The 25,937-nt window shown below is 43.1% G+C and overlaps 2 protein-coding genes across 2 annotated transcripts in view; one reads left to right on the plus strand and one right to left on the minus strand.

The window, feature by feature from the left end:
* Positions 1-324: 324 nt before the first annotated feature.
* On the minus strand, positions 325-3,292 carry mrpl53 (mitochondrial ribosomal protein L53). The gene is made up of 3 exons (XM_030064216.1): positions 3,139-3,292; positions 1,748-1,860; positions 325-524 (listed from the first exon to the last, which is right to left on the minus strand). The coding sequence occupies exons 1-3, from the start codon at positions 3,231-3,233 to the stop codon at positions 406-408; spliced, it is 327 nt and encodes a 108-aa protein (XP_029920076.1). The 5' UTR covers positions 3,234-3,292; the 3' UTR covers positions 325-405.
* A 4,608-nt stretch (positions 3,293-7,900) lies between these two features.
* Positions 7,901-25,937, plus strand: part of pag1 (phosphoprotein membrane anchor with glycosphingolipid microdomains 1) — a 55,756-nt gene continuing 37,719 nt past the window's right edge. Inside the window, exon 1 of the mRNA XM_030063970.1 lies at positions 7,901-8,131. The gene's annotated coding sequence lies outside the window, so the exon portion shown is untranslated. The remainder of the gene's footprint in view (positions 8,132-25,937) is intronic.

The following is a 25,937-nucleotide window of genomic DNA, read 5'->3' on the forward strand; positions in this document are numbered from 1 at the left end:
AAATAAATACAAGTAATATGTAATGAGTAATTATATATAATAAATTATTGCATCTAAATTAATAGTATTTTCCCACAAACAGAGTTCAACCTAAATGTTTTTATTTTGTATTACAATGCCACCAAAATAGCAACATAGTCCAATAAATTACCTTTTTAACTGCAGGAGTGAAGTGTGCAGTCTTCTCTATATTTTTTCAGCAAAAAAGCAAGAGACAGACTAAGGGAAATGCTTAGTTGAGGCTTTCAGTTTGGGTAGAAACAATGCAGAATATGTATTTAAAAAAAAAAAAAATGAGTCAAAGTCAATTCACACCAGGGCATACACATTTCAGCAAAGTAGTTTTATTATAAACATCTAAGCATATACACAGATAGATACATATAAATACATTTAACTTGAGGATTATTTCTTTGCTCCAGCTTTTGCCTGTGGGTCTTTGGCGATGCAGCGTGACTGAAACACGCTCATCATCTCGCTGCTGGTCAGCTTGGCCCCCTTCATCACCAGCCTCTCTCCATCGACTGCAGAAGAGAAGGACAGCAGAAATTATGTTCAACAGTGATGACTTGAGAATTCAATTTTGGTTTGAATCAAATTGAAGTCTTCAATTGTATCATATAAAAAAAAAATTGGACAAGAAAACTGAGAAATGGATCAGGTTTTTTGTGTCAAAAGCCATTCTTTCATTCTTGTCAGATTAAATCTTGACAGTCCAGTCTGCTGAAGAGGCAAGTTAGTGACAGTAACTAATGATTACAGACACTGTGATAACTCATTACAGGCAGTAATGATGATGATGACCATGAGTTGGGACTAATAGAGACAAAAGAGTGAAAAGTCAACTGTAAGCAGAGGTACAGCAGTAAACAATAGGCTACTACCATACAACACACTGCTGACCTATGGCAGACATTTCTGCTTTTGGTGATGACTTAACTCATTGTGTGTGGGTGATATTTATTGTGTAATATCAAACAGCAACCACAGCACCATCATGTCAGCATAAAAGTCAGTGAGCCCACCCTGTAGCTGAGAGTGCCTGCTGGGATTCAGCTTAGCTGTCCTGTGTAGAGACAACCTGCATTTTTTTTTCTGTGCTTGATAAAATAGCCATGAAGTTATCATTGCTGCACCCTGCTCATTTTCAGTGGTTTCCACCAGCTCAGCTAGCAGTGCACCACTGCAGTCATACGGGGCTTATTTCATCACTGACATGATGGTGAAATGCACATTTTCCTCTTCAAAAATGTCTCCCAGAAATTCTTCCTGGGAGTGGAAAAACTATCATTAGAGAATACAAATCAGCACCAGGCAAAATTTAAGACCTGATAAATATAGTTTATAAAAACACCCAAAATATAATTACAGTGTTTTCCAGATGCATAACTGCTCATCTCTTGCTCTCCCTGTCTACATCTGCCTTCATGACCCCCTTACTGTGTCTCTCTCGTTCCTTTGTAAAAACCAAGACAACGACATGGGATTGATTTCTATATAAAATATCTGTGTTTAGTCGAACCCATGTATTGCAACAACAGTGTGTAATGCAACTTCACTGAACTGGTTTACACAACTGATTAAAAAGTTTCCTTGTTAGTGATGCAGAATTGTGACAGTCCCAAGCAGAAAGCTGGGCTCTGGCCATCTTCAGTAGATAGAAAATGCCAACAAATGCATGAAATGTGCAGATCTCCATCCATAATTACACTTTGCCCATGGTTTTCCACCTGCTGGTCTTACTCACGGTATGTAATGTCCACTACAGGTTCAGACTTGTTGTGTTTCACCGTGGTTGTAACCTCACAGTTCATGTTGGTGGCCCTGGCCTTCTCTGAGCCGACCAGCACCAGAAACTCCCTGGAGACAGAAGGAAGGCTGATTTAGATCAAATTATAGGTCACAGACTCCATGGATGAAGAAACATAGGGCTAATAGAGGGTATCACTATAAGAATTTTAACCAATCCTAAAACACCATTATTCATTAGTATGATATTGATACTTGTCCCAGTATCAAGTTCACGCCTGTGAATCAGAAGCAGTGAGGTGTGGCTGCTATCTGTGCATTTCAAATAAACATAAACCCTAACAGCACAGGCTAGGGATAACACATATCTCTAAATCCAATACATTGCAATACAAAAATGTGACAATTTGTATCATGAGAGAGAAAAAATAATCCCAGCATTAGCCTGATTTGATTCCACTTTAGTAATCATAAATTAGATTACTTGCACATTATAATTTCAGAAAAGCCATGCCTCAAAAATCATACTATTTGAACTTTGTTATGGCAATATTTTTAAAATGTTTACATTCTAGCAATCCAGTGCCATTGTTATAGAGGTGTGTGATCTGGAAATAAATCTAATTTTGCACAGTCATACCCTCTCATCACTGAACTTTTAATTATTTATGTGATTACACTGTAGCAAACTGTTAATAAGGTGTGTCAAATCATGAGATAAGCAGATATTCCCATCACTAATACAAGACCTCCATGATTTTCCGGCCGAAGCACATTAGAAGAATTTACTGATGACGCTACAGGATCAAAAGTGGGAGGATAGAGGGGTTTTGAGAGTTTGTTCAATTTCTATGGCTATAAACCCATGCCTCGGCTTTTTCACACCTCCCTGACTCCAAACAGATTTTAGTAGGAGGAAAACTGTGGTGCATTAAGTTGATAAAACCATCCCCCTCCTGTGTTGTGCAGGAATGCTTGCCTAATGACAGTGAGACAAATAAACCTGGAAAACCTGTGCTTAAATGAACAAAACAAGACATGTAATGCCACTTGCTGCAATCCATTAGCAGCCCAGCACTTAACAAGGCGGACGGCTTTAGCAGAAAACATAGCTCGTTTTGTGAATTTAACGACGGCGCAAGTCACCTAAGAATACTTAGTGTTAAACCTTCAGAAATAAACCAAGCATTTGCCTAAAATTTGATTATTCTACATCAAAAACAGAATCAAATAAAAACAAACAGCAGGTAAAATTCAAGCGCCATTCATTAAGGGTCAGGACAACAGGCTGGTGGTTACAGCGTGCTACAAAACGCCGCTCACGGTGGCCTCATTTACTAATTTCAGCGTTAAAAATCACACACACACATACACACACACACATCTCACCGTGTGGACCGGACATTGGGCTCAAACGGACAGAACTCAACCGCTATTCTCTTCACAGCTTTCAATATCACGGCCGACTTACTGGGTGCCGCCATGTTTTCTTAGTGACCTTTAACCCGAACACTGACGGACGCTCCCCGTAGGAGCCGGTAGAGGGCGCCAGCGGATAACATAACCAAGTCACTGTGCACTGTGCTGTTAGGTGACTGGCCTATTGCTGTTTAAATACGTTTAAGAAACAATGCATGAATAAATAAACAGCTTAAGTACACAAAAGCTACTTATGGAGGTAATAATGGAGTTGTAAATTTCATTTTAGACATGTAGGCCTAATCAATGTCTAAATGAGCAGTGGTGATTAAGTTGCAACGAAACCAATGCAATCAATATCTGCAACTATGATTTTAAAAAACATGTTTACAGTGATTAAGATGAAGATAGCGATGACGATGATGATGATGATGATGATGGTAGTGATAGTTTAGGCCACATTTACAGCCACTGTCTAATTCTCCAAAATCACTGCAAAATCAATGTTGGTATTTTCTTGTCCTTTGTTTTTAACCTTTTGCTGCTCACCAATATCCCTGCTTCTTTTTTCAGCGAGCTGTGTTTGAATTTCCACTCCCACAGCTTCATCGAAGCCATCGATTTCAAACAAGCTTTGCTCTTCCACAGTGCTTGATAACGTGATCGGTGACACGTATTCATTTTGCGATAGTTGGCTCAGTGAGGTTTCTGAACGGAGTGTGTCAACCCTTTAGATATTTAAGAGTTTCTGGACTGCTTTGCAGACTGCTTCAAGCCAGCAGGGTCAGCCACCCCTGTTGCTGATAATGACTGACAGTGAGGCTGTAAATGTATTGTATGAAATGTTGTGGGCTGTGTTTAAATGTTTTTCCAGTGTGGTGTAATTTTAAGGTGGAGGAGTGAAGGTCTTGTCAGCACTGAGCGATGGATGATATTCTGTTTTTGGGATGGCAGACTTTACAGTTGGGCCTTGTGGAGGTGTTGTGGGCCCACGATGGGAGGTGCCCATTGTAAAGTCTAAACTGTAATCACATCCTGCTCTCTCCCACACTGACCACAAGGCCTGCTTTCTGTGTAAACACTCCCAAGTAGTAGTTTAATAGCACATGAGATAGTGACATCTGGTGCTTTACACTGGTGATTTTTCAACGCCATGCAATTAGTATTCTGCATAGCATCATGTGCTGTGGTGCTATGACATGACACAGCTCATTGAGGCTAACTCAAGGGGAAACTGCATGTGGCACCCTCCTGTAATCATCTGACAAACAATGTCACGCAACAGAATTGAGTTAGGACAGGATGAGTAGGGGGTCTGTCAGGCACTAAGTCAATAAGGGAGGTGCTCTTCTCCAAATAGACAATCAAACAGACACATCTCATAATCAAATAGACAAGGGAGAGGGGAAATGGTTGCTAGCTACTGCTGTTTCCTACACTCAGCAGATGAAAAAGGTCAAAAGCCCGACGGGGCGCAAGAACAGTGCCAAAATGGAAATGCAGTCAGATTTTGTCTGTGTTGGCACTTTAGTCAAATTTGATTAGCGTGTGAATTGTTTGTGTGAAGTGAGGGTCTGCATGCAGTGGAGATTTTTCTGCAGGAGAGCAGGTGTGTGGCAGTGGGGGTATGACTCAATGGTAGAGCATTTGACTGCACATCGAGAGGTCTGTGGGTCAAATGTGGATGCCCCTTGCTTTACATATTAACAGACAGGGTCTAAGCAGCTGTCCTTCTGAAAAAAGATAGTGAAAACCTACTGTCTCTGGGGTTGTTCCACAGCTGACTTTGACCTCTGGCTTCCCTGCAAAGCGAAAAGTTCTTTACAGGAATAAATCCTCACATTATGGCTGTTTCAAAACAAGATACTGTACTGAAAACAAATGGTAGGGTCTCTTCTAAACATCCATCGCTTGAAGCGTTAAATTAAGTTTGATTTGACAGAAAAGATAACTAATATACATGACTATACATGAGTTTTTTTCCTACACAAACACACACAAAGGCCTAATATCCCATCCAAAAGATAATATTAGCATTCTGTGGGGAATCGCTCTATGATAATTGATAACTTACAGATTCTATGATTTGAAATTTTGTATAATTTGGAGTTTGTATAATTTGATTATTTGTGTTGCATTGTATTATTTTGTCAACAATCACTCTACAGATACAGATTCTTTGTGGTGAACAATGAATATGACATACAATTAAAATTTTTATGTTGATTACAGCTGTATGATGTTGTTTGATGCAAATTCAACCACTATGTATAGCCTGCGGTAAAACACTATACCTGTATATCCTCATCACCAGTGGAACAGCAGTGGTCTGTTGGTGATATAATTAAATAATATACTTGGATAAAACTCTAGAAATGTTGGCCAAACTTCATGTTGTGTTTTTTCTCGCCGGCACTGTAGCAGGGAAAGTACAGCACACTCAGAAAGTGTGAGTAAACACTGCATACAGGAACCAGCTCATCAGCCCGTACATACATTTACAGTTGTAGCACTTTTTTCCCCTCCCCTCGTTCAGTATAGCTGGTTATTTTTAGCCACTCTGTATTCAGGGGGTGTGAAGAACAAATGTGTTTTTCTCACATCAGCACACCCCGGCTTCTACAATTTATCCTAACTTCAACACGCCTCGAGTCTCTTTCCTGAGCTGGCAACAACACAACTAAAGCCTGCGATACTTGTGATACAGAGGAGGCACAGGCCTCTAAATTTAGACGTGGGACCACTGAGAGGCAGAAGCATTTCCTTTACTCACCCCAACCACACCCCACTACACACACACACTTACGTAGGTATAAGACCTGTATGGTATTGTCCTAAATCAAGAAAGTGGAGGAGAGAGCGCTCTGAAACAATGAATGCTCAAGGGGATGGTTGACCCTGCAGAAAAAAGGGGTCAAGGGGAGCGTTTGTGTTTGGCCATTTGTTTTTGAACACCCGGAGGCCTAAAAATAAGAACAGTGTTGCTGAATCACCCATTGAATCTGTCTATAGGAGGAGAGGCAGGAACGGCGGCGAGGGAGCAGCCTTTGTTGGCTCCATTTATTAACCCAGGACTACTCTCTGAGGTCCCATTTAGTTTACTGAAGACTACAGCTATTGTCCTACCACAAGATTTTCTTTCCTCTTGCATCTGTCAGACCCTCCGCCTGAGCAAAATATTATGTTATGAAACGGCGTTTTCACTGCAAAAACAATTCCCCAAGGAGACATTGGTGTTGTGGATGTTGTGCTTGATGTGGACTATCTCAACCTGTGGTGCTATTAGGCTTTGGTATTGTCTTCACTATTGCGTCAGCTGGGCTTTTTTTTTGTTGTTATTGTTTTTTTTATTGTTGTTTTTTTTTCCCCCAAAATGCAAGTTTGTCGTGTGTCATTAGTGCTACCCTATTGTAGCGAAATGTGGCTCGATATGCTACTCAGTAACACTCAGTCTAAGAATTTGTAATATTCCCATGGTCCCTGCCATCCCAGTTAATATGTGTGAATATGGAATATGGAGCCTGCAATACTATCAACATTTTAAATGTGGAGCTGCTCCATAGAGAATGAATTGTGAAAGATCATAAAGGTGACTGTGTGAGCACCCGGGAGAGTTTCTGGAAATAAGCATACATTTTCTGGGACTGATACACTGTGGGAGGTAAAGTTGCCTCTCCATTGGTAGTCCTTTATGCAGTCAGTCTTAAAGTTGGGACTGGGGAGCTCCCAGGGGTCCTTTGGGGTTTCCCAGGGGATCCCAGGAAATTCACAACATGGTTGTTGTGACAGAAAGCATGAAAACAGCTTTGCACTTTGAACTATATTTTTCACGCTCTCCTCTCTGGATTTGAAATATAACTGGTTATGTAACTCTTCAGTGCAAAAACAAAAATGTTCTGTGATGGACTCCCCGGAGCAAACCCTGAGCAGATGAGAGTCCCGGGGCTGATTTGTATCTGTTTGGAGCTGCTGGCACGAAGGGTTTGAGAATCCCTGCTCTCACGCATCAGCAGCATACCTATTTCCTGCTGGTGAAGCTTTTAATTATTTATCATTTTTTCATTACTGCTATCGAATATAATTAACAACACATGAATAAACATTATATTGCCAAATATAGCCAATGGTTTATTAGTCAGATATTTCCTTTGAGGGAAAAAAAAATATTGTGCAATATTTTTATAGGTGTGTTTCATTATATTATATTTGGAGGTAACCTGGTGTACTTGTCTTATTATGAATGTAGATGTATTGTATTGGGATGTATTGTAATGGGGAAAAAAATGTCAACTGCACATTTCTGTTGAGTATTAATTCAATATGGCTTGTGGTATGGCAACATCTAATACACTCCTCACTAAAACTGCCAAACATCTTACATTTATCAACTTCCCAGGGCAAAGTGGAATAGTAACTTATGATTGAGCCAATATTAATAATTGGTTAATTCGATAAATTATTACACACAGCTCAATAAACAATATTGCATGGCTTAGTTGGAATCTGTCATGCTCTCCATTGTTATGACAAAAACTGCATGACAAAGTTTGGCTTCACTTAACTTACGGTATGCCCCTACCTGCCCGTAAGCAGCTGACGCCCAGGTATTTCTGAACGCCAACACTGAGCCAATCCAGCCAGCCATGGGGAACTACATGTCCCATAAAGCTTAGCGCGGCTGCTCTCTGCCACTCCTCCTCCTCCCAGCAGCGTCCTGGCTGCCGGAGTGCGGAGCGGAGCGGAGCAGGCTGAGCAGCTCCGTGTGTCCACAAATGTGCGCAGGGTGAAGAAAGCGGCTCTTTGCTTGCTGTAGCTGTAATCTTGGTTCCATAGAGTCTATATCAGTTTTATCCTATTAGTGCAGCGGCGGAAGCTTCAGCATCAGGATAAACGCGCACTCAACAAATCCAGCGACTTTCAGGTTACCGGGCACTGAATGCTGATTTTTGGATAGTGCTTTGTGGTAAGTGACCTTTTCGTGTCTTCACATCACATAGCTATGTAAAAGTTGTATTTGGCCATGGGTGTTTACTTTTTGCCTGTCAGTGCGGCGCTGGAGTGAGTGTCTGTGCGTATGGATGGGCGCATTGGGAAACTTCATTGACAGAGTGTAGTTTTGAATGCGGCAGCCGCGTACTCACAGTCGCAGTGAAACAAATTTGGGGATGCGGTGACAGTGATGCTGGCACAAGGACTTGTTGCCTTCCAGCAGAACATTTCATCCGCTGTCCATCATTAATGTTGATATTCAAGGCGAAAGCAGTGGATTTCGCAGGTTGTCGGCAACACGATCAGTGAGGCACTTGAAGATTTTTGGCAGAAGTCGACAGTTTTGGTGCAGTTGCATCTGTCTGGCTCTCCTCTCCTGCCTTTCCCCCCGTTATTAGGCTGCTGCAATAGGCCCAATGTAAGAGGGAAACTCAACGGAATGCCAGCATTTTACTGTATGTAAAATAAGCATCACTGCAAAAATACAGTACATGGTGTAACCTTGGTGTTACCTTCAAGTCACAGCGCCCCTGCCATGACCAAAAACCACAATAATAAATGCCACCGTTACTGTGTCTGGATTTGTGTTTTATTTACTTCATTGTGATTTACGGGTTATTTGATTTGTTTTAATCTTCCACCATTAATAATGCTGTAATATTCCAACAGGATATTAGTTATGTTTTGCATTTTTCTCGTGATATTTGTATCCTTACACATTTTACTATATGATTACATTTTTTTTTGTCAGGGTCACTAGGACATGTATGAAAATGTATTTAATCTTAATTATCATGAGATAGGCCTGCGTTTGTTGATGCAAATAACTTTGTCACATGCAAGGTCTCTCTCTCTCTCTGTCTGTGTATCTGTCTCTCTCTCTCTGTCTCCCCCTCCACACCCTTACATATGAATGGTCTCTATAAGCATACACACAGTGCAGATGGTGGTCGGGTGGCTGGCTGTCTGCATATCTCTAAGCCCCCCGGATATTCTCACATATACATACACAGCTCTGTCCTCATTGACACTGACAAGTACAAGCATTTCTCCTCCCTGCAGACTTAAGCCGACGTGCATGCATGGACAAACACACACACACACATACACACACACACAAACATATACGATGATGTGAGCACACACATGCACTAGTGCTTAAACAGACATAAGAGCACACGCACATTCCAAAGCCACTCTCCTCCCTCTTCTCTCGCCATGGCTTTCTTATGTCTTTTGACCGGCTATGATTGTGATTTTCATAAGAATTTGCGCTTTCCTGACCTTGGCAATAAATAAACACTCTTTCTCTCTCTCACTTTCTCGCTCATTTTTCTCCCTTTCCACTCTTCGATTCTGGCCTCCTCCTCCTCTATCCCTATGCACTCCTCTGTCTTTTCACTCCCTACACGCACATTCACACACACACACACACACACACTCACACACACACACACACACACACACACACATGCACCCACTGCCAAATAGCACCAAAAGAACCCCCCCTCCCTCAGTCTGTGTTGATGCATTCAGTTCTTGAATAGGAACTGTTGGCAAACCATCTTCCCTGCGGCTGCCGAGCTTTCATAGAAGTTGCCATTTGCTTCAACAAACATGACAATTTGCACTTTGTTGTAGTCACATTGCTTTTTGTGGGCGAACTTCCTTCTGTGGTCACTGTACTTCCCTGTGCTGCGTGCTAAACATCAATAACATTGCAATTTTGCTGACATGAGGTAGTTCCCTCATGATGTTAGCAGGAACACGGACAATGAAAAATCATTGCTGCAGGGCTAAGCTGTGCAACTTTCATTTTCTGATAACCATATACTGCTCAAATTAAACTGAGAGCAGAATTCATTTCCTCATTTTGCTTGATGTAACATCGCAGGCTGAACGGAAACGTTATAATTGATGGGTCAGGACAGCTACAATAAATTCTAACAGTGACACTGTGACTAATCTGAGCGATGTTCATTCAACAGAAGATGTGCCTGTTTGTATGTGACTCTGAAAAATGATGTTAAAGCGTTCCCGCTGCTTGGAGCTCGGACTTGGTTTGTTTACATGCTGCTATGTCGTGTTTGTAAGATGGTAGATGGTGGGCGTACCACAGCTTATAACACCTACATGGCAAAAGGTTGGAGGTGGATGGCTGTGTGTTGCTAAATCTCTGTGAGTCCATAAGGAGTTAGCTGATTGCTTGGCGGGACAACAGTGTGGCAAATGCCTGTTATAATTTTAACTGCACAACATTTGTAGCGTGCTGCTGCTGGTATTTGGATTGAGACGAGGACAGCTATGTGCAGCTGTTGTAAGATGGGAGGAGAGAGAGAGAGAGAGAGAGGAAGAGAGAGAGAGAGAGAGAGAGAGAGAGAGAGAGTGGAAAAATACAAAGAGTTTAAGAGAGAAGCAAAGCAAAAGGGCTAAGAGCAAGATGAAAGAGAACAGCTCACCAAATTGTACCGACATGTGTCCTGGAGGTGTTTTGGTTTGAGCCGATATGGATAGCCTTTTGTTGCACACATCCCATGACTGACGGGGGCACACGCTTGGACGAGCTGTCCAAATATTTTCCCCTTCAGCTGAGATGGGAGGGTCCAGCCTTGTAACTCAGGTGTCTGTCTCCTCTCATGGGCTCCCTGGAGACGCACTCTTCAAACGCCTCTGAAATATCTGTTACCAATAAGTAATAGCTTTACCTCTCCCTTTTCTCTGGCAGCGCTAATACATCAAGCTCACCAGTCAAACCCATCGGAACACCTAGCAGCTGAAGAAGCTTGAGCTGGAGTCATTTAATTACACTACCAATAGCACTGAAATTCATGAGTCAGCATTTAAAGGGGAAAAAAAGGATCCTATACTTAAAGGAACTGTTCACCCAAAATGAAAAAAAGAAGAAGATATTTTTCACTGGTGCAGTCTATCCATCCACACAGTTTCTGTGTGATTTGGTGAGGTTTCCAGTCTGGCTCCCTTCACCCCAACACAGTGGGGCTGGATGGGTTTTCTTTTGTGGAGCTCAAACCAGCAAAAATTGATTTGCGAAAAAACTCAACAGCAACAGCTCTGTCCAAAAACAATGACACAGCATAATCCATAGACCTCACGGGGCAAAGAGTTTTGTTGGGAGCTATTTCCTGCTAAAGAACCCCAGCAAACTGTATCTGTCTGCCACAGCCAGTATGAATTTGGGTTGGATAGATACAGTTTGCTGGTGTACTTATGCAAAAAGTAGTTTTCAATGAAGCTGTACACCCCTGAGGGCTTTGGATTTTGTTTATAAGTGGGAAAATATCATATTTTGTGTTTTGGGGAACTGTTCCTTTGAACTTATTTTGATTTTGAAGTTAAAGTTTTCCTATATTTTGCGGAGAAACATCCTAGATATAGTCAATAACTTAAATGTTATTTCATAGTGAGATTTACTTTTCTGTGAGAGATTATTTTTCAGAGAATCTGTCAGTTTCTTTCATACGATGGAGAGAAAAAAAAATTGTCGCGGAAGCTCTTCAAATGGAAAACGACGATGATGGGCTTTTTGTCCTCAGTGACCCCATTCAACTCTTGTACTTCTAGGATCTGGATCATAACGCTGTGTGGTAACATGACTTTGTGTAAAGTCATTTGTATTAGCAGAACTGTTCCGTATTCAGGAAGGGCAGGGCTGAACAGCTGCCTGTAATTTCGAAGTCATTAAAAGTACAAATAATTTTCCTGGGCCAACAGAGAGTACAATGATGTTGCTATCGTGGGCCTAAAGGTCCTGCCGCTGGATAGATAAAGCAGGGACGTGCTCTATGGCTGACTGCCGTGAAAGTGGAGTTTCATCATAGGCTGTCAAGACGTCTGTTAGCAGACTACACCCATTTCACACTCACTTAGACCTTAACAAGCAAGAACCCCATTCCCATCATTGGTAGGCAAACAGTGAAGTGTTTGGCTCTGCACCCCAGGGTTCACAATTACCCTGCACGGCCTGTTTGACACCCCTGTCCATTTGAGACAGACCTCAGGGAATTAGGCCGAGAATTGAATCTTGAGTAAGCGCGTGCTGCTGTGAATACCTAAGCACCAGATGTTTGTTAAATGTCGGACTTGCTCTTGACCTGGCAGGATTCTATTATAAAGATTCAAAATAAACTGATGTGTCGGTGTAAAGAATATTTGTTCTTTCACTGATGCAAAACGGAGCAGAGCAGATGAGCCAAACCTAATTATTTTTCCTTTTTTTGTGTGGCATTTCTGCCTTGCTGGCTGGTATACAGTCAGGTGAGGATTGCATGTGTGACAAAACTGTTGCGACAGATTTGAAGCGAAGCTGCCAAATTGCCACTAAATGTACACCAAATGTTTTCATATGCAAGCTCTTCCATGGCAGTCACCGACAAATTTGGCGGCCCAAGCTTAACATGTTCCAATTTGGCGTGGACTCATGCTGTTAAACATGAACACATTTATAACTCCAGGAAGCTGTGGTTTTTCAGCTAAGATGTGGGCTTTTGACTTAGAAACAGGAAATGTTGGAGAATCTCTCGGCTCTCCTAGTTGAACCATCATCAAACCACCGTCAGTTAGCTGGAAACTGTGGTTAAAGGCTTGGTTGACACCTCAGTGGGGTGATGCTAGCGCTTCCTCACTAACAGTCAAGAAAAAGCCCGTTTGTGCTTCTTCCCATTTGCACTGCTTTGTTGCTCTCTAATGCTAACTCCGCTATCACCAGGGTTGCTGGTTTTATTTCCTACCAAGCTGAACGGGTTCATGGGGAAGGGGCTCCAGGCCGACTGGGACCACCTGTACCAAAAACACAGGGCATCTACAGTGTGAAAGCCTGTGTTTGCCATTTGATGCACTGTAGGCTTTTAGTAAAAGCCTCATTAAAGCCTTCATCAAATAGGCGCGTAGTGTTGCATAACTAAGATTGAAAGGTTTCATCATCATCATCATCATCAGGGTAATTTGGCATATGTTTTAGATTTAAACTTTTAAGTTCTGTGGGACTGCATGCAGCGCTGCTCACTTATCTGCTGTCTAATCTGTAATCTTGCTGTACGAGGTCTGTCATTTGAAAAGGCGAAGACACTAGCCGGTGGTGTACAAATTATGATTGCGTTTGCGCTGGTTCACTTTGGCCAAATAAGGGTCGGTTGCTGGAGATCACTCGTAAACCGCTTGTTGAGATTATGGCAGGGGGGCAAGGTATGGAATGAGCGTGAGAAATGGAGGTTGTATCAGGAAGATTGAAATGGAAATCAAGCAGGAAGAAAGATTTTCTATTAGATGGTGAGAATGACAAATGGGGAGAATAAAAAAAATGAGAGAGCCATTCCAATAATAAAAAAAAGAGGATATGGATCTATAGTACATTGGCTGGGTCTTGGTCTCCCCAACACCACTGATCCTCGACAAATTGATTTTTCATTTGTTTTCGTAAAGTATAAAGGGCAGTTGTTATGCATTTCGAAATCCTATTTGTGGTGATTATTTGACCAGCCAAACAGCCGCCTCTTTTCAAAGGACAACTACACAATCTTCAAAGGGCGCACTTCGGGGAGGCTATGAATCTTCAAGGGCTTTGGAGCTTAATTTGTGTCACTTAGTGGCTCAGAAATGCAAATACCCACTGTAAAAAAAAAAAAAAAAACACCACAAGGCTTAATTTGGACAACCAGGGCTCATTTTGAAATTGCTCTGCCACAGCACAGTCAGATGAGGAAAAATGTCTAACGATGATTTTAGCTGGGAATCCACCTGGTGTTGCTGCACACAGTAGTTAGTTAAAATGTTAAATATTACACCAGTCTATGAATGATTTATAGCCTTTCTGCTTAATGACAAATCTCTGTTGAGCAAGAGTCAGTGGAAAGTCTTTTACAAATTATCTTTCAGATTTGTGATAGATTCATCAGACAGTGTAAAGACAATCTGTTGACGCTTGACTCATTTTGCTCCACCCTCATCATTTTGGAAATGTTTGTCCAGGTAGTGACAGTGGTTACATGTATTATTATATTGCTGTATTTCCCCAATTCTCTGTGTGTGAATGTGATGAATAGGCCTGTGTTTGTGTATGCGTGTGTGTGGCATGCACGTGTGTTTATGAGCTATGTCATACATTCTGACAGTCAGACTTGTTTGTCCAGACGTAGCTGGAATCCTGCCTGATCCTGCCCAGAAACACACACTCACGAGCCAAAGCCGCGCTCTAACCTGTAAACACACACACACACACACACACACACACACACGTACACACACATATACACACACCCAAATGCCTGCATACATACAGTACACATACACTCACAGAACGACACTCATATATATACACACAGAGGAACGTGGACACTGACACACACACACACACACACACACACACACACACACACACGCCTTCAGTACAGTGTGTACAATCTCAAGCAACCACACACTTAGAAATTCACCGAGAACACACTGCCCACAAACCAGCTTCCACTTATACACCCATTACACATTGTTTACCTGAAATACACACACACACACACACACACACACACACACACACACACACACACACACACACACACACTGTTATCAACTCAACGAGAGCCTTAGCAATTTTCTCAAGGATAACAAGGTGTTTCGCCTGTGTTCGACTATTTCACTGTGTGTGTGTGTGTGTGTGTGTGTGCCGACTCTGTCTCTTTCTGTCGCTGTCTCTCTCTCTCGTTGCCTCTGTGCTGAAGCAGACGTTACCTCTCTGCTGTTATGTGCGAGAGCAAGGGAGAGTGTGAGAGAGAGAGAGAGAGAGAGAGCGTGGCGTGGCGTGTTCAAGGCAAGTAAACACTGCGGATGTGATTAACTGAAATTGCCTTTGGGAAGCGCTAATGGGAAATCAGAGTCCCTCTTCCCGAGGATTGTGGGTAACACCCGTCGCTATGCATTCCCCTCTTGTTAGAATTTGCAGTCGAGAGAGAGAGAGAGAGAGAGAGAGAGAGAGAGAGAGAGAGAGAGAGAGAGAGAGAGGATGGGGTTTGAGTACGTCATTGTTACTGTTAGGTGAGGGGAATCGGTCTACATGTGAGGGTAGACCGGCAGGGATGCCAGCCAATAGGCTCTCCTAGAGAATAAAACAGGGCTTTTTATTATTAATACTTCCCATTGTGCCTCAAAAATGTCTATTTAATTATTCCCCCAAACCACATACTGGACCCGAAAGCTGAAATTTGGGATTTCCCTGATCGCTCCTCCTCTAGCAGCAAGAAGTTAATGGCTTTTTACAGACCAGCTGATTTGATTTTAAATTCTTGTAACTTTTGTAGTGAAATCATTTAGCAGCACTCAAGCTCCAACCTGTGTTTGTCCCACCTGGTCAAAAATTCCAGCAGTCAGCGGAGAGCATCTCTAACCAATGATGTGCGATATGTGTAACTTTAAACTATAATCCAAAAGAATAAAATAACTTTTCATCGCTGGAAAAAAAAGTCTCAGCCTCTCCTTTTTGAGCTGAGAGAAATAATTTACTTATGTTAGCATATGTTTCAAGTGATTTTAATGTCAGTTAATCATTGCCACATTCGTGAAAAGGAAGAATTATTACCAAAGGCCATTAAAATGAACCATTACTCTCCAACATCCTCTATACCGCATTTTATTTGGTGGGCCACTGGTTTGGATTGTTTTACAGCAAGAAAGAGGAACTGTTTTTATTTTGCCAGCAATGCAAAGCTGGGTCTCACTTCCATTATTCTAGCTGGTTTCGACTTCATAGTACCTCACAGCACCTCGCTGGAATGCGTATTCACTGTTATCAAGGGATGTTATCTGCTCTTATCCTACCCCTTGATCCTCAAAACAAATGCTTTCCACGGGACGCCAAGGGGGGGGGGGAGGAGGAACAACTTGTAACATTCTCTTGGTGACAGGAAGCAACAGAGTTTATAGGAAATGTGTTCTTAGTTTTGAAAAAAAAAAAAAAAACAACAACAACTCTAAATGCTGTTCATAGCAACTATAAAGTGTGACTCTATGTCCATTTTTAGTCCTTCTCTATCTACCATGCTAATTAGAAAACTGCAGCACAAAGTGTGCACAGCAGTGGAGAGGTGAACTAAATAAAAATGCAACAACATGATTATTATTATTGTTGTTTTCTATGCCGTTCTATGTCATAACACCTAGATGTTGGTTAATATCTCATAAACATGTTTGAGTACCCCTTTAAGATTGTCAGTCTAAGTATGTGGTGTAATGAATAAGCTGCAAACAAACCCTAGCCTCAGGAATTCAAACATTTTGGCCCTCTTGCCTCATTCCACTATATCTAATGATGTCAAACCAGTAGTCCCATGCAGGTGCCTGCCACATGCCAGGGAGGGTGTGTGGAGGGGTGAGCTGAGGTGAGCAGTTTGGCTCGACATTGTTGTGTCCCAGACAGGAGAGGAGAGTAGGGGAAGACAGGCCATATAGGACTGAGTGTGTACCCTGTCCGCTCTCCCTGGTGTAATGTGCTGCTGATGCAGCATATACGCACGCGCACGTGCACATGCACATACCCACCTACGCACACACACACACACCCACATACATTGTAGGGGTGGGGCGCTACTGGATAATGTCGCCAAGGGAGAGGAACCTCATCTCACACTTTGCTGGCTAAAGCACTACAGGGAGAGGACACACACTTGCACACTTACACACACACACACACACACACACACACACACACACACACGCGCGCGCACACACACACGCACACAAGTATGTGCACAGTGTTAACCGTGTTCCATAGTCTCTTTATGTGAACAATGTCTGCTTGTCTCTATGAGCTCTCTTTATCTTTCTATCTCTCTTTCTGTCTACCTTTATGTTGGACTGAGCCGTCTGTCAACCTGTATTATCGCACTTGCCTGTCTCTCCGTCTTTTGTAACACTCCCAAGGCCAAAATTGTCCTCTGAAATCCTCTGGAGTGAAAGCACCCAATTTCAGCTAACACTTATTATCTTTTACATATGTTATGTGGAGTGTGTGTGATGTATAGTACAATAGGGCAATGTTCTGTCATCACTAATAAGGTATTCATGTGTTGATGGGGTCAGGCATCCAGCATCACATGTTTGAGAGAAATAAAGTAGGGAACAGTTTAAAACTAGGGCTGGATGTGGCTCCCGGACTGTTTGGTGCCTCATGCTTACAGCCAAGAAGGACAGAACACAAAGAAATGATTGTTGCTTGGCTTTTTGACGTCTCTGTGTACATGATGCATTTGTCCAGACGTACGCTTTGATGCATGTAGTGTGAGTGTGCACCATATTCATGTGTATGTAAGTCTGCGCGCACCATGTTTTGCCACGGTGTGCATGTGCAGCTGCGTCCTAAACATAGACACGCGTTCACACACACACAGAGATAATAGTGCACTGAGGTTTTATGCTGCACATGGCGGTAGCTGGCTCTGCCTATGTGCAGTCAGATGAGAAATGGAGTGACCAGGGGATTGGCTTCCATCCATCACCGAGCTACCTCAGGCTGTTTTAGGCCAGGAAGATTACTGGGACCATTTTACCTCTTTCTGTCGCTCTCTGTCTCTTTCCTCCTTTTTCTTTTCCCCTCCCTCTTTCCTTCTCCGGTCCTATATCTGCTGCCTGTTTATTCGCTGTCTTCCCTTTGCTATTTTCCTTCCCTCACCTCCCACCTCCCTGTCTTTCTTTACCTGTCACCCTCTCCATCTTCTCTTGCGTTTCTGCTCTCCTTCCCCTGGGCCCTCTGTCACTCAGTTTCTCACTTGTTCACATTTACCCCCCTCCCGTTTTCTCCTTTCCATTCCTCTTTCTATATTTGTCACCTCTCCTTCTCTTGGCAGTTCCCCTCTGTCTCTCTTCACTGTCTTTGTACTCCCCCACTCTTTCTTTCTTTCTTTCTGTCTGTCTTTCTTTCAGTCTCTCTTCTCTGAAATGTCTGAAAACTCCTTGGCGGTGGCATCATTTCTGAGCAAAGGCAGTCAGGCGCACACACACACACACACACACACACACACACACACACACACACACACACACAAACATTCACACACAAAGACAGTCTGTCCTGCTTACAATTAAAGCGTACCTCCCTCTTCCCTTTTCCCTTGCTGGCTCATAATAGGAAATGCCCCCGTTATCTCCACTGGCACCGACATATTAATATACGCCGTAGACAAACAAGGTGTGGGTACATGCTCCACTATGGCTACGCTCTGATAAAATGCAATATCTGCTGGAAAGTACAAGGTGTATATTACATGGCTGGCCTTTTTAAACTGAGGAGAGGGACGGATGTTAAAAAAAGAGAAAAAAGGAACCCTGGGTAGTAAAGTGAAAATTAATGCCCTTGGACCAAGCTTTATTTTATAAGGTGTAATCTTGGTCGAACAAAGTGGATAGAAAATATACAATCAAAGGAAAGAGCCTCACACATCTATACATGGTAACTGTTATTGAATGCTGAATATATTCTGTTCTTTCTGGTTCTATCCTATTCTATTCTGTTCTATTCAGAGAGCCTGGTGGAAGCATGACAGAGCCGCCATTCTTTGCTATTTTTGCACACACAGGCCTTGTGTCGGTGAAATATTACGGCTGCCGCTGCTGTGCTACTCCGGCAATCATATATGTTGACAGCGATCATGTGAACAGGAAGAGGAAGCCTTGGCGGCTGGTGTCAAGGCTGGGTCACAATGTAGTTTGTGTACATTCACCCTCTTGTCTGCGTGTACAGGACCCACACACTGTAGTACAACAGATTCCTTATGGAACGTATGCAAAGCATGTCTGCACTAGTGGGCTGGTGAAAGCTGCTACGGTACATAAAACGTATTAACAGGGCAGGTCAGGGAGTCATGTCATCAACAGACTAAACTGAGGAAGAAATACATGCCATTTTGTTAAACTTTTACAGAGACCAGGAACAAGCAAACTCTGCTGACAAAACAAGATAGCATCACTGATCCTATCTCAAAACAAGTTTGAGAAGTCTGAAAAAATTAAAGCTTTTTTTTGGTGAATGGTGAATCCTCACTTGAGCAGCGAGAAGGTGCTCTTTTTTAATTCTTGCTCGGCTCAGGTGATTATTTTGAGCGCGTGGCTGCTTGAGGCTGTTACCTTGACCCGCCACACCTGCCCATGCTCCTCCACAGAATAGCCCGTGGCCTGATTGCAGAGGGCTTTTTACATGGGTGGTTGTATTTGTTAATTGGCCATAGGACATTATGTCACTGTTCCGAGACCGTGTATGTGTGTGTGTGTGTGTGTGTGTGTGTGTGTGTGGGAGGGTCAGAAAGAGAGAGAGAGAGAGTCTGTGTGTGTCTTTGTTTGTGTGGGTGAGTCTGAATGCAACAGTTGTAATATGAGAAATGGTGGAAAGCTGGAGAATGATGCAATTATAGCCATTAGGACTGTTTGTTCATTTTGTGTGTGTTTTCTCTCCATGGCAGGGATCACTTACTCACATCCAGGGAATTCACCCTATCTCTGTTTCTACCTCATCATCCTATCCCTCCATTTCATCTCTCTGTCTCCCTGTGTCTCTGAATAGGCTGGTTGCTTGCCAAGGCTGACTATTGGTAAATATGTCGCATTATACAGAGTTAGACAATGGCACGGCAAAAAGTAAAGGAAGTGAGAGAGAGAGAGAGAGAGAGGGAGAAACAAAAGTGCAAGAGGGTGAATAAAACTGGGAGAGATGCAGAGGGAGCAGCACAGACAGTAAATGAGGAAGAGAGAGTCGCTGAATGAATGAGTAAATACGACCGAAGGAAAGATGCTTGGGCCAAGTGGACGAACAAAGGGTTGATTGTCGAGGTAAGCGAGGGGCCTTTCACTTCCTAAGCAGTGGGTCCCTGATGTTTTTCTTAGATTCCTTGAAGAGAGGTTGGGGGGGGGCGGGCAGGTTCGCAGTGCCAGAGGCCTCAGTCCGTGTCGCCCAATGAGAAAGCAGGATTAGTTTTATCAAGAGAAAACTATCACAACAGAAAACAATTTTACATGTCTTGTTTCACTGAACTTGTGGCACACTGCTTCCACAAGTGAATGCCTCTGGTCATAGTGTAACATTTAACATATTTTGAAACTCACTTTTAAACTATTTCTAGAGATTTGAGGTTTGTCATTGCCTCCTGGATTATATATTTTGATGCAGTCCTACAAAAACAAAAATGTTCTTTTGAGCCGTCTCAAAGGATTTGTTTTTTTTTTTTTTCTTACAGGAATACTCCAGCGTTTTGCGCAAAATCCCCTTTTTCTGGCTTACTCAGACTGAGACAAGATGTTTGATACTGTTTTCACTTCTGTACATCCAGTGGGTTGGTTCCTGTGGGTAGCATTTTCTGTTAGCTTAGCATAAAGACTTGAAGTCTATGGGTGTCGTTAGCCTAGCTCTGTCAAAGTGAAAGAACGTCTTAAAATAAAAAAGAACTGTGTGCTGCCCAGCAAGCAAATTCACCTTGTCACCATTGTAATATGCTCTGTTTTAGCCTCGATGTGGAGGGATTTTTCAGGGTGAGATCAGCTGCTTGGTCGGACGTCCCGGGGATTATCCTACGCGGTGGTCCAAGCCACCCTTGCAGTGCTCAAAGGGAAATGTGTTTCTTGAAAATGGACTACAAACAGGAATACAACATTTTCCAAACCACTGAAGCATTTAATGAGTCCAGATTAATCCTCACATCACACAGGCTACCTCAGGAGCGATTCTGCTGCTGAAACATAATCGATGTCCAGTTATGATAGATCGTGTCTGAGGCCCGCTGTATTTTCTCATTGGATCTTTACCGCAGGACCCGCTGGCTAACCGGTGATCACGTACCCACTTTCCCGCTCTGTGCGGAGTGAATATGTGAGAGAGAAGGGGGGGTATGAAACACAGCAGAGGTCTTTTGTAGGAGCCGAGTCTCCACCGCTGCTTGCTCCAGCAATCTTGACCCTCATTCAAAGCCATCTTTGACTTGAATAATCATTTTGTTTCGCAGTTCGGTGTGGTTATGAAGAGATGCGAGCGTGGCCCATAGGGAAACGGCGCGTTTGAAAAATGCCGACAAAGCTTAAATGCTCAAGTTGCATTGCAGAAGCTGCACCTTTTTCCCCGTACGGCGGGGGCGGGAGTTTTGACAAGGAAGAAGGAGAAGGAGGAGGGAAAGATGAAAGTCGTTTACCTTCCCGCTGGTGCTGAAGGAGGCGATGTGAGCGCTGGAGAGAAAGAGAGAGAGTGAGAGATGGAAGTTCTTGAAAGAGAGAGATTGAAAAAAGAAATGAGTCCCACCTCGGTAGGGGGCTTTGCTTAGCTGCAGTGAACAGTGGCATAAAAGGGTTTTGAACTTGAGCCAAGCCCTTGAGCCCACTACGGATACAGAGGAACGGAGGAGAGAATAAAGAAGGAGAGGAAACGATGGGAGGAGAGAAAAGTTGGAGAAATAGGGAGGGGAGAAGATGAAAAGAGCAGAAAGGCGGCGGAAAGATGAGAGGAGCGAGAACAAAAAAAGGTTAGGAGAAAAGGCAAGTGGAGAATAGGAGAGGAGTGGACAGGGGGAATGAGAACACACAGGAACCCTGGGTAGTGAAGTGAAGAATCGTGCTTTCTAGTGTTTTTTTTTTTTTTTTTTTTTTTCAAGTTGACAGAGCTTTGGAAGGAGTTTGAGACAGACCACTGATGTCTAATGCAGGAGTTTGTCTGGGAGATGCTGTGCTTCCCTTTATATTCAACTGCAAACAAGGAAGGGAGACGTGGAACAGAAAGACAAACATGACAAAGGGATAATAGTCGGACCTTGTTAAAGGCCATACCTCAGGTTAAAATGGTAGGTTTGGATTTGATTCAGCTGGAAATGGATTGAGGAGAGTCCCTGGATCAAGAGGAATGTATAGAAAGATGGAGCCGCGGATAGGAAAAGAGTCTCAGACTGACCAGGAAGTGACAGCAGGAAATCCCGTTTGTAATCAAACCTACTTGACACTGACCGGCTCGTCATAACAGGCCCCTAAGCTCTTTGCACTTAGAAGTGAAAAGAGTAAAGCTGCAATGGGGTCCTCTTAAAAGGCCCTAAGTGTCTGTGATACGCCTTTCATACCGAATGAATAAAGCATCAGAAGAGAAAATTGGATTCTTGACACACAGACTGAGTTTAAGTTTTTTTTATTTTATTCTTTAGGCCTACATTAGCTCATTTACAACACAAAGAGGCACCTTTAAAGCGCACTGTGGTTCACTCAAACTCTAACAGTTATTAGTGTAAGCTGATTATGAATCAATGTAGCCGCCGTACATGTTCCTCTTCTGGCACTGCAGTAATGGTGCACTGTTGCGTTGTTGTTCTGATTTTAATAAGTGGTTCAGAGAATTCAATTTCTGTTGTTTTCGGCTGGCAGTAGGAGTGAGGAATGGTGCGGTGAGACCTGGGTTTCTTGTTACCGTTCGCCTGTTCGATTCACTTTAACAAAGAGTCGGCTGCAGTGGCTGCTGCAGTTGTACTGTAGGATGGATGCGAGACGGGGGGACTTCCACGGCGCACCATTTGGCAGTTTTCTCTGCCTTCCACACACAATCGACTTTCCTGTTTCTTGTGGTGTTACACAGGCATATGCACACACACACACATATACACACACAGAATCACGGAAATAGACGCACGCCCTGTCATAAACCGGCAAATTAAAAGCCTGACTCAGAGCAACAAATGGGGTTGGGGGATTAGCTTCTTTTCAGTCATGTCATGAAGGTTATTTTTAGGCCGCTCTCAGCCACACAATGCCTCGTAAAAACACACAAAGCTGCCAGGCTTTAGCTTTTGAATATAGATCTTACAGGTCTGGGCCTGTAGTTTGGTTTTCAGTGGGTTGGGGGCATCATTGATTTTGACTTTCAGTAAAGTCTTGCTTTTCAGCATTCTATACAGTTTAAAAGGAGGTCTCATGAGATATTCATGAGAATCGACCTGCGGTATATTGGAAATTGAGATGAAATTATTTCAGAGGAGTCTTGTTTTTTTGTTTTTCTCTGTTCTCACATATTACCTTGGTCTTCAACTTTCATTAGAAACACACACAAATTTAAACACCTTGTGCCCCTTCAAACATATACATATACAACCCTTCACACACATGTACACACTGATTAAAGTGTTGACCCTCAGACTCCACAGTAACTAATCATTCAGACAGCGTAGCCTTGCCTCTCATTAAGCATGGCGCTACAATGAAAGCAACACTGCTAATGACTCTGCGCTGCCTGTTACTCACACACACTCACACACACACACACACACACACATAATACTGTCAGACCCAATGCCACAGCAAGCTAAACCCACGCACCCACAAAAACAGGCTCAACAGACAGCCAGACACACACACATACACATTCATCCACACACACACACACACACACACTCCCCAGCTGTTCCGGCTGCTGCAGAGCTGAATTAACAGGAAAGTTCCGGAGAGTATACTTCTCTGGCAATACAATGGCTGCAACGGACTCCCTATGTGTGTGTGTGTGTGTGTGTGTAGATGAGTGCTGTGCTTTTCTGTGCTCCACCAACAGAAGCCATACACGGATTGCAACCTAAAGCCCCCTGCGGTGGTTTTGCAACAATGCCGACGCCGCTCCCAAAACTTCACATCCCATTTGTTCAGACGCCAGCGACGCCGATTCGCTCCAAGCTTTTTTAGCACTCCTTCCTGTGCTGTCATCTCACATCCTCTGACGGTTGGAAGGTAGCAGCATATAGCCGGCTCATCTATTCCAGCAGACCTCGCCTGCTTTGGCCTTCACCAACTTGACATTGTCAGCCAAGCATACACAGATTCAATCAACATATATTTGCAAGAAAGCAGGGAGGAATGTTGTGCAGATCGCAGTGCAGCTGAATTCAAGTCGCCTGAAGAAGGTACAGTGTGTACAATATGGTACACTGACTGGAATAAAGAATGTGCCTTTTATTGCCACAAACTGATGTAAAGCACTAAATAGTAAATACCACATTTTGCTAGTCAGTAAATCCCATTTTGCAACTATTTTCCAAATTTTTTATTAAAAATGCCCAGTCATGATATGCTGCTATAACAAATACATAGGCTCAGCATGGCTCAACATGGTGACATTGACAAAAGCTTGTCTTTTCTTTTACATTGCTGCACCTCTGTCCCTCCCTCTTTTCAGCTTTTGTTTGTGGATCGGTCCTAAACACTCAACAGCCTGTCTTTTGAATTGTCTTGTGCCGTTAGCAAGTGATGAATTGCATGGATAGTGTAACAGCATCGATTTCTCTTTCTCAATGTGAGGTAGCATATTGACTGTCTCAGTAACTCAATCGCTTGGATAATAGCGCTGAGGGGCGTGTGTGTGTGTGTGTGTGCGAGTGTGTGCGTGCACGTGTGTATGTGTATACAGCCTTGTGCATGACATTATGCGTGCCAGTCTTTGAAATTGTCATTGTGCCTCTCTCTCTGCCGCATTTCTGTGTTTGTGTGTGCAGGTGTGAATGTGTGAGAGGTGTCTATTCATGTTTATTATATTTCCATGCATGCGGTGCTTTTATGCCTGTTTGTGTCTGTTTCTGTGTGTTTTGCCTGTGTGCAGATCTGAATGCTTTACATTATCAGCCCCCTTGGCAACAAGCAAATGGAGAACCACTGAGTTCTGTTCTGTCTGCTCATCGTCAAGGCCCTGTCGCCCCGGGTTACAGGGTTGCTAGGTGATGGATGGACAGACTGGCATCCATAAGTGCCAGTGAGGCATGTGGGTGCCCAGCATCCTGATTCCCTGCTCTTCTTCTTGTCCTTCCTTTCCTCCCCGTTTGTACCTGAAGTAGACATGAATTTGTTCTACATGACCTTCATGAATATAAAGCCGTAGATTTATGCACAGTTTTGTCGCAGCCAGAAAAAAAAAAAAAACATAGCATCATGAGTTTTACACTCAAAAACCGGGATAATCTTGGCTTTCATTCACAAGGACGCATATGGAAGTTTATCCATTGAGGTGATTATGCATGTGTACGTTTTTCCTCTTTAGCACACCATCAGCTCTTCACTGCAGACGCCTGAATGTAATGCCAAATGGTTCGGGAGCAAAGTTAGTGTGCTTGTGAATATTTGTCTGCTTGGTAAATAAAGCTGCTGCATAAACAGTCGGGCATGTTCTCTCCTCGCAAACAGGAAGCGACTCTGCTGTTTTTGTCCTCCTCCTCCAGTCCAACCCAAGTGATTTATACTTTGTCACCGTTACCGTATGATGATGAATATGATATTATGAATGGAGTTCCTGTTTGTTTGCCTTTATTGAGTTGTCATGGTGATGTATGGCTGTGTTTGTTCATGGTTCACGATAAATTCCTATTAATAGATCTTATAATTTCTTACAATCATGAATAAATAATCATGACGCCACATTGGGATGACGGTAAAACGTTGTGCCGTTGCTTAGGGAGGCTGGAGGGGCGTAAGAGGTCTGAGGTGCCAGCAAAGAGGATATGCTCGGCAGCTGTGCCATTTTGCAAAGTAAAGGATTATGGGAGAATTACATCAAATGAGCAGGAGGACCCAGACGCGCAACTTTCCCTCTAGACTGTGTGTGTGTTTGTGTGTGTGTGAGAGAGAGAGAGAGCAGGAGGGAGTGAGACTGTGTGTGTGTGTTCATCGCTCAACTGCAGCCAGTGACTCGTCACTGTGGCATTCACAGCAGCTGGTGCCCCTTTAGTCATCGTCTACCTGAGAATGCATACACACACACACACACACACACACATACTGACGCACACACTGTTGTA

Source organism: Myripristis murdjan, chromosome 11, assembly GCF_902150065.1.
Source record: "Myripristis murdjan chromosome 11, fMyrMur1.1, whole genome shotgun sequence".
NCBI classification, from domain to species: Eukaryota; Metazoa; Chordata; class Actinopteri; order Holocentriformes; family Holocentridae; genus Myripristis; species Myripristis murdjan.